The following is a 9,804-nucleotide window of genomic DNA, read 5'->3' as shown; positions in this document are numbered from 1 at the left end:
GATTGGACCGTCCCTATTTCGGAAAATTCTTGTAGATGTGCGCCCATTGTATGGACTGAAATATGGACAGAAGTGTTCATGTGTAATTCCGTCTCAAATATTTGGACGGAAAATGGGATGATACTTTCGTCCATGAGAGACGGAAATAAACTGTCTATATTCTCGTCTCTAACATATGGACGAATTTATGGACGGAATTTTCCGTCCCTAGGAAAGGAAAGTAAGGTACCTATATTGTCGTCCCTAACATATGAATGGATTATGAACAGAAATTTCCGTCCCTAGGAGACGGATAATTTCGTCTCTATATCAGTGTTGAGACGGTTTTGAAAATACAAAATTTTGTCACTTACAGATGGAAAAGTTCATCTAAAATCCGTCAGTCCATAGAGACGGAATAGGGATGGATATTATTCATCTCGTGTGGACAAAATTATCCGTCACTATTCCGTCCCCTAGAGACAGAATTGACACAGACATTTCCGTCCCTACGCATTGAGATGGAATTTTTCCATCTCAAACCATAGCAATGCTAAAATTAGAAATAGTGCCAAGATCGTCTATATTCCGTCTCTATCAGATGTATAGAAATGGAATAGAGACGGATTGAACCGTCCCTATTTTGTGAAATTGTTGTAGTGTTTGGTTATTACATGTATATTTAACTGGATATAAATTTTTTTGTTAATTTAGAAATTATAATCATAGATACATTAAATAAATCAATCAAACTCGTACATAATACAAATTTTATTTGTCTTGGCCAAGAATCTTCAAGAGAAGAGAGTATGATTTAGGACCACTTTTCTCCCTCACCATTGGGTTGTTGCGGCTTTATTTCACTTTGGGAAAAGCCAATTACATTTCATTGCGATGATACACAAAGCAAACTGGATAACTACGAACGGTAGAATGCGGTACGCATCCTCCTTGACATGTAATTCCCTTTTTTCTAAAGATAGCTTGTACAAGTAGCTCAAACTATAAGCGATTAATATATAACTAGCGGACGATGAAGACCCAACCTTTATATATATATATATATATATGTATATATATATTCACACAATATATAGGTATATATACATGTCTACTGTTAATGATCTAGAAAAGTACGATTTTTGCTCAAATTTATAGTTCTTTCACGACGTTTTAAAAATTGCACAAAAATGCATGACCTATAGTTTTTATTACGCATGATGACAACTTTTCCATCCATTCTGCCGAGAATGGATATTATGTACAAGAATCCCAGGATGGCAGTTGAATTACTAATGGACAAGCCATTGGCAGTTGACGTTCAACCACTTAAAATGATAATTGGAAAAATCAATTCAGTTGGAAACTCTATCTATTCCTGTGTTAGCAATTGGGCACGGAAAGAGATTCAATATGTGCTTACTTCATCGATGACCAACCGATACATAAGAGTGTCCCCATGAAATATCGTGCACAGAGTGACACTCTCAGTTCCATTGCTCCATAGCAAGCTATCTGCAAGCAAGCCGGTGAAAACCAAATGTTGGTTAAGCCTCGAAAAGCCGTTGAAAACCAAATGCCGGCACGATTTGTGAGCAGCAAGCGAGCAGACATAATGAAAGATTTGGCGGTAAGGCACAAAAGGTTGAACGGGAGTGTGATCATTTGGAAGAGACAGGCAATACAAGCAGTCGGGCAAATAGGCACGAAGTGGAATGGGCGCAAGGTGCGAACTTCAGGCTCATTTGTGTTCCTTCCTCAGGGTTGCAGCAACGCAGGGCGTTGGAGGGTGCACACGAGGCTGCTTCTGGTGATGTCTTAATGGATAGTATAGTTTGGTAACAAATGACAAAAAAGCATGGGAAAATAAAAAATAAAAACAATGACAAAGTGAGAAAAGGGGGACAGAATCTGACCGTAGATGGCCAACATCGGATGCAATGAAATATCAATAGCTGAGTCGTATAATCATGGCCTTGCATGCATGGGTAGCAAAGGTGAACTAATTAAGATCATGGAGAAGAAGCAAGATTTGGAGAACGCAAAGTGATATTGATTAAAGCATTAGTACGATTTCCGGATAGCAAGTTGTGTGGGCTACAGGTCTGATTGTAGAGTTGAATCACTTGGGTAGAGGCGGGTGAGAAGGAACAAGGGAATACGAATGACATCAACATGAAGTACAAATAAGTAAACAGATTATCATAAATAAAACCCTTCAAAGGAATAACATCATATGGATAGAATTACACACAATCAAGAACAATAAAGCGTCCAGATAGAAGATAAATAAGCTAAAAGTTATCTAACTCTAATCCCATTATTATAATCGTTAACAGTATAAAGAGGTTACCCATAGCTGAGTAATCGAGAGCTTTAGCTCATGATACCAAGGATATTTCATTTCATTTGACTTAAAAATAAATAACTAAATAGAAAAAGAAGTCTTAATACAAACTCATTGAGACCAATTGCCAAGCCAAATTCGCAACAATGCTAGGACCAAACTGAAGAAGATATGGCAATTATTTGCTGTGCTGCTAATTGTAAGGGGGACTCTGTTCACTTCATCCTTTGGTTGGCTCAGCTCCAAATATTTGGTGTAAATATATGTTTGGCTGCTCTGGATCCACCAATCGGTAATAAAACATTACGGGAAAAAAAAAAGAGTGGGATAATAATTCGTACGGACGGATGACTTTTTATATAGAGGGATAGAAATTATGAGTATTGAATATATATGATATTGCCTACACAAAAAGAATATACATGAAATTGCATCCTATTCAAAGATGATAACTGGGAAAGAACGAGTGCTCTTAAAGTAGTTAAATAAGAAACAATTGCACGTGCTATACTAGTAGTTTACAAAAAATACTTAACAGTTCAAAATCATTTTAAGTTTATTAAGAAATCATTGTTGAAACTTAAATTAACTCTTGAAAGTTTTATTATTCTTTAAGAAGCAAATCGTACTTCCCATACATCAAATATAACTATCAAGAAAAATGATACAAAATGTGTTAAAACGAACACATATAATACATCTACTGAAACTATAAAAGAACAATTAATTAATCATATATCATAATTTTCTTCTCTTTTTTTTTTCGCATTGATGGTCTTCATTTTCATTCTCACATTAATGATCTTCATTTGACATTATGGGCCCTCCCAATATCAAGGATAAGATAGTATTGGCCCAATGAGTATAGGTCCAGGCCCTCCAACAGCTTATTGTAAGCCCATTTCTTAGCAACACCCACTTATAAGGCTTCCTCCACTTCTAGAGTTGCGATAACTATCAGGGCCCTCGAAAAAAATCAAGCCAATTACCAATAGTGAGTTGATTCAAGTGATTCAACACGTAATTTTAAAAAAAAAAATATTGAACTTCAGTCTTGTGAATGGAGAAAACTTCATGATTGGAAGGGCGTTTATCCTTAATAGGTTAATCTGGTTCGAACTTGAATTATTTGGAGCTATTAAACTTTCAAATATCAAATGACGCGCAAAAAAAAAATCTGGGCTAATTTTGTCTGGCTTTAAACTAACTTTTCCGTCACAATAATCACTGATAAGATGTTATTTCATATAATAATGCAAAAATTTATCTCTTTATAATTTGGACCGTGAGCTCTCCTGGGAAAGGCACCAGTATAGGATTCCAAAAAATACATTTATTATTGCGCATATGACCTATTTAAATTTAGTGTAAATAGGTAATTTGATCTCTAATGTTCGATAGTTATATCAATTTAGTTGTTGACTTATTTTTTGCATCAATTTGGTCCTTAAATTTGTCAATTTGCATAAGTTTGATAATTATTACATCATTTAGGTCCCTCATTTAACAAAATTATATCAATTTGGTCCTTATTACATCAGTTGGGTCCCTCATTTAAGAAAATTGCATCGATTTGGTCCTCTGGTTATATCAATTTGGTCCTTTGTCACATCATTTAAGCCATCCATGACATTCTATTAACTATAGGTGCTGAAGCTATTAAATGAGCAGTCATTGTTATATTAGTTTGGTCCAATGTTACATCAAACAAGTCTTTCTTCATTTTCTTTTTTTCCCTTTTACACCCAAAAAAACAAAAGAGAAGAAGAAGACGAACAGTGGGGGAGCTCCGGTGGGGGCTCCCTACTCGCGACCTCGCCTAAGGGGAGGTCACTGGCGATGGAACCCTACACAAGCTCCCCCTCAATTCAGGGGAACGAAAGGGAGCTCAGGTGAGGCTCCCTTGTTTTCTTCTTATTCTTTTTTTATTTTTTATTTTTGAGAGGAGCCCCAATCGAAGCTCCCCCTCTATTCCCTCTCTTTTCAAAAGAGAAGGAACGGAGTGTGGAGCCCCATCGAAGCTCCCCCTCATTCCAAGCTAGGGAGCCTCTCCTAAGCTCCCCTCGTTTCTAGGTCGCCAAAGGGTTGCGGAGCTCCCCTACTGTTCTTCTTCATGTTTTTTTTCCCCCTTTTGGATGGAAAAAAGAAAAATGAAGAATATACTGATTTAAGAAACCTATATGATATAACATATATCTAAATCTATAACAACGTTACATCAAATGGTGAACTGACACATCAAATTGGTCCCTCAAAACTGAACAGTGGTTAGACACCGTTAAACCGACGATGTCAATCCGAACTGGAGGGACCCACTTGATGTTATTATCACTTATTCGATGTACAATATGATCTTTATGAACTGGATTGATGCAAAATGGAAAAGAGAGAGACCTAACTGATGTTAAAAGGACCTATTTGATGCAATTTAAAAAAGTGAAGGACCAAATTGATGTAAAAAATAAGTCAGGGACCAAATACACAACTATCGAAAGTCAGGGACCAAATTACCTATTTACTCTTAGATTTACCATTGCAATGACTAATGTGAAGCATAAAGGTCAATGCCTTTTCGCTTACACATCAGCCAAAATAAAGATAAACATGAATACGGAACATATGTTAGTTGAATGGAACGTGCATTGTGATGGTCAAAATTCAATTATATCTTAATATGCTCGATAAATACTAAAATCCAAGTAACTGCAAAATTATGTTAGAAAATACTCCACATTAAACTACTTACATGACCTGTGTTACTGGACTTGCTGTTCACATGAGGTGTGAAAAATAATCGGACAAAACGTAACATCATTGACCGTATGAAATATAGATTTGAAAAAAAAAACAATGAAGTATTAACTATATTGAGAGCCATGTGCCATTGTTTCCTAGGATAAAATTGCAAGCCAGAACATGTGAGCAACATGGACTATGATCCGTACAAACTCGGATACAATCTGAGAGTAGTTGAACATGATCAAAACAGATATGGTATAATAACGTACATCCTCACTTGGTAATCAATGAGATTATTCGTGTTTCTTTATTAACTAATTATGATTTTCATTTTGTTATACTGAGCGCACAATTCCCCCTTGTAAAAAAAGAAGAAGAGAGAAATCCACTACAACAAAGTAATTTATTAGCAACTAATTAATCAATTTTAGTTACTAAAAGTCACTTTTAACGACTAAAATATTTTTCAATCATACATATATTTAGTTGTCATGGCTTTTAACTATTGAGTTTTGGCAACTAATATCCAACTATAGTCTATAGCAACTACATTTTACCTCTTAGTAAAGTGAAAAGTGTAGTTGTTAAAGAATTTATTTAGCAACTAATAAATTCTTTAGCAACTACAATTTCAGTTATTAAAAAACAAATGGGAACTTGATTTAATCTTTTTTTCAAATTTATCATATGCTTTAGAAAGTGTTAAATATATATCATGGTTTATATTTTTCTCCAAATATATCACACCGTTATATCTTCCGTTAATGAAATGTTAGCGGGTTTCAAATCTATCACATCGTTTTAATTTTTTAGTCAAATCTATCCAATAGTTTAAATTTTTTCTCAAATCTATCCTATGATTTTAATTTTTTTCTCAAATATATCCCGGATAAAAGAGTCACAGTGGCAAAATCGTTAAACATTGACGTAAATATAACGGTGGAATAGATTTGGAGAAAAATATAAATTATATGATATATTTGATACCTTTTAAAGCATATGATAGATTTGAAAAAAAAAAGGTTAAATAATGATATATATGAAGTAGAAATCCCAAAAATAAAATATAATTACTAAAGTTTATACCAACTATAAATAATTTAGTTGCATTTCAGTTATAACACTTTATTAGCTAAATGAATTGACAACTATGTATATGTATAATTAAAATATGTTTTAATTGTTAAAGGTAACTTTTTAACAACTAAAATTAATCATTGTTAATAAATTATTTTGTTGTAGAGAGAGAGTAGTTGAACATTATTTCAAAAACAGCAATATCTCATAATAGTCACATCACCTGCAATTATTTTTTCTTTTTCTTTTTATCTTTTGACCTCCAATTTCTTATTTATCCCCTATTGTCATGCCCACAGCCACCTTCTTAAAGGCATCCCTGGAGGAAATGTCCTCCCACCAGGCCTTAACCTTGGGCCTCTCATTGACCACATGGCCCCACGGGGTCTTCATGAAGGAGAACATCATAGGCATGTGGTGGAGATCAGCCAAGCTATAGAAGTCCCCGGCCAAGTACTTGGTCTTGCCTAGCCTGTCCTCGTAGACATCGAGGACCATCCGGAGCTTCTCCAGATGCTCGTCGATGATGGCCTGGTCAGACGACTTGCCATACAGTGGGGCGAGCAAGTGCTGGTTGTATATTGGGGAGATCGCCGGATGGAACTGGTGGGACTCCACCTCGGTCCAGACCTTGACCAAGGCCGACTCCTCCAAACTATTGTGGCGGATGAGATCAGTGCCCTGGTCCTTGAACTTGTTCGAGACGTACTCATTTATTGCTCGGGATTCTGGTCCAAAGAAGCCATCGAGTAACGTAAGCGCATCTCAATTATGCCATTTTCTTTTTGCTTTAAAGATATATGTAAAGTTAAATGGTTTGATGAAGTTCATGATGCACGTGGTTGACTGATCGTTGAGTCCCAAGAAATTAATCAATGTAGGAAGGAAAGGCAAATTAATGAAAGGGTCTATATTCCTACTATACTATATGAGACTACTATAGAAATTATGAAAAGGGTTACTTAGCTAAAAAAAAAAAAGAAAGAAATTATGAAAAGGGCTCTAAAAGTCATATATCTTGCAATATATATGAAAAAAATAAAAATAAAAATAAAAATAAATTACTGTTGGCGGTTAAGAGTATGACTTAACTCATGTCAAAAATTTGAAAAGGGTTTCCTAGATATATAAGACAATCAGGCCGACCATCTTATCGCTCCAAGATTTTGACGTAAACGTGAGCTTAATCGGATCAATGAAACCATCACATGACAAAAGTAGACGACAAAAGTAGGGAATCTCACCTAACAGCACTATGAGTGCGATAAAGAAATCTCACCTAACTGCACTCACTATAATTAATATTTTTCTTCTTTTTTTTTCCAAACACCTATTAAAAACTTTGGCTTTAGGGGGACTCTTTTTTTCGGTGGATTTTTGGGAGTCTCTTGAATCCCAGGGTCGGACGAACCGTCGCCCAGGCCCTGAAACTGTTGGATGATATTCTATAGCAGGGGGTTATCCTCCAGTCCAATGATCCGGGAGCATCGGAATGTTCTGGCCCCGGGACTGTTAACATTTTTCGTCCGTTTTCTGATGGAATTTGATCATCTGCTCAATAATTGAGCGGGACGAGAAAAGGGAGCACGTAAACTTACCAAATAGAGTCAAGTTCCCATCCTCTAGCACTGGGATTTGGCCAAACGGCTGCACAGTGCACACACGTAAATTGACATAAACGAAAATTTTGATAGATACTCAATTTCTTTTCTTTTTCCAGCAGAAACTTAAAACACGATACGTTAGACCTACCGTGGAAAAAAAAATTCAATCCGAAGTAATTAAAAAACGATGTGAAAAATTAACTTCGGGCGGAGCTGTCACACGAGCCTATGGAGCCAGGAAGTCAAGAACTGGTGCTCCAAAATTCTTGCCGACTTACCGCGCGATATATCAAGCCTAAAACACGTTGCTGCATCCCGGTTTATGCGAGAAAACATGTTTCGAGAACTGAATACGTCTGAATACAATAGGTTTAGATGTACACTCTTACGTTTTTGGAGAGGAAGGGAGGCTGTTTGTGTTCCGCGGCGATGAAGAAATCGACTAGGACGAGTTCGAACTCGACTCCCTTCTCATAGAGACATATCATCGACCTCGCGGCACAAGATGACATCGGTATCCCGTGAAGCCTCAGCTTCGGCGCCATTGATAATATAAACTTGAGAGAGACGCAGAGAGAGTAGTTTGATTAAGGAAAATGATCTCAGAGAGTGATTAAACGGCTGTCATGCTGCCCTTTTTATAGTGGGGGAGCGGTTACATGCGTCAATTGGTCATGTCATATGGGACGTAGTTGCAGATGAAATGTTATAATCGAAAATGTGTAATTAGTCGCAGCCTGGTATGGGGAAGAGAATCGAGAGAGAGTAGTTTGAAATACAAAAACTTTCTTTGCTAACGAAATCAAATTTAACTTATTTTAACTTTATTTTACTTTTTTCTCAATTCAATATTACCTTTTTTTTCAAATTCTCTCTCATATTTTTCTTATTTATTATTACGATTAATTTTTTAATACTAAATTATCTCAATTATTCAACATTTTTTCCTCAATTTCAATATTTTTTCCTCAATTTAACGACATAATCAATACTTTTTTTATATTTTTCTTTAAATTCTCTCACATACTTTTCTCAACTACTTTTATCTTCATTTTTTCAAATCAAACTAAATCAAATCAGATTAAACTTAGTTTTGTTATTAAGAGATTTGAAAATTTATTTTTGATATATAGGAAGGAAAAACCCTTTTTGCCCCCTAAATTATACAAGTCAGGTCCATTTACCCTCTAGGATTTTTTTTTTCCGATACGAACCATGATATCCGGAAGTCCAATTAGGTCTCGACTAATCTAGTCGAATTGAATCAGCCCACTTACTGATAAAACTCTGTCAGGGTGATTTTTTGCATTCATAAGGACCTGAATCTGAGACATTATTTAAACAGAATAAACGTCGAACTGCTTGAATCAACCCACGTTAGTTACCCTCTAGTTTATTCCTTCCTTGGGAACATTTGCACTCTCAACCATGATTAGGGGAAGATGAACCTTCTATCATTAGTATTTCCATTAAAATTATCATGTGCATTGCACCTCACTCGATTGACTCGATAAAAATATTATAAGAATAATAAAAATTCAAGCACTCACAGAGTCGAACCCTCTATGACATAACCCAATCCACCCATCTGCACACTAATCCCGCTGCCAACCAACATCTACCATCACGAGGTCGTTGGCGACCACTAAGACTGTCAGCGACCTCGTGGGGTGGGTGGTGCCAGCATCTGTGAGTAGAGAGGAAGAGCTCGAGGGTGAGGATTGGGGCCCGGTGGTGATAGCTGCTGCAGCTGCGCGATCTCAGCATCCAAATACCCTAAACATAAACCATATCCAAGGAAAAAAAAAACGAAACAGTAAGATTTAGAGTTGATGGAATTGCAGCTGACACAACTTCACTGTTGTCGTTTGTTTGTGTTTTTCAGCGAATGTTGTTTGTTTGTTTTCACAAAGACAAATGAGATTTGATTGAAATGGTTCAATATTATTTCTTTTAAATAAGATTTATAATTCGAGTCTTATAAATAAAAAAAAATTCACATCAAAAGACTTTACTTTTTAATGATTCAACTCAATTCGAATTAAATTAGTCAAAATC

At 35.9% G+C, this 9,804-nt stretch overlaps 1 protein-coding gene across 1 annotated transcript; it reads right to left on the bottom strand.

Moving 5' to 3' along the window:
• Positions 1 to 6,270: 6,270 nt before the first annotated feature.
• LOC116215964 (glutathione S-transferase F13-like) lies at positions 6,271 to 8,367 on the bottom strand. The gene is made up of 3 exons (XM_031551808.1): positions 8,136 to 8,367; positions 7,741 to 7,789; positions 6,271 to 6,870 (listed from the first exon to the last, which is right to left on the bottom strand). The coding sequence occupies exons 1-3, from the start codon at positions 8,289 to 8,291 to the stop codon at positions 6,413 to 6,415; spliced, it is 663 nt and encodes a 220-aa protein (XP_031407668.1). The 5' UTR covers positions 8,292 to 8,367; the 3' UTR covers positions 6,271 to 6,412.
• Positions 8,368 to 9,804: the final 1,437 nt, after the last annotated feature.

The sequence above is a fragment of the Punica granatum genome, chromosome 8, assembly GCF_007655135.1.
Source record: "Punica granatum isolate Tunisia-2019 chromosome 8, ASM765513v2, whole genome shotgun sequence".
Taxonomy (NCBI): domain Eukaryota; kingdom Viridiplantae; phylum Streptophyta; class Magnoliopsida; order Myrtales; family Lythraceae; genus Punica; species Punica granatum.
Note: the sequence above shows the minus strand (reverse complement) of the source record. Positions and strands in the feature narration are given on the sequence as shown.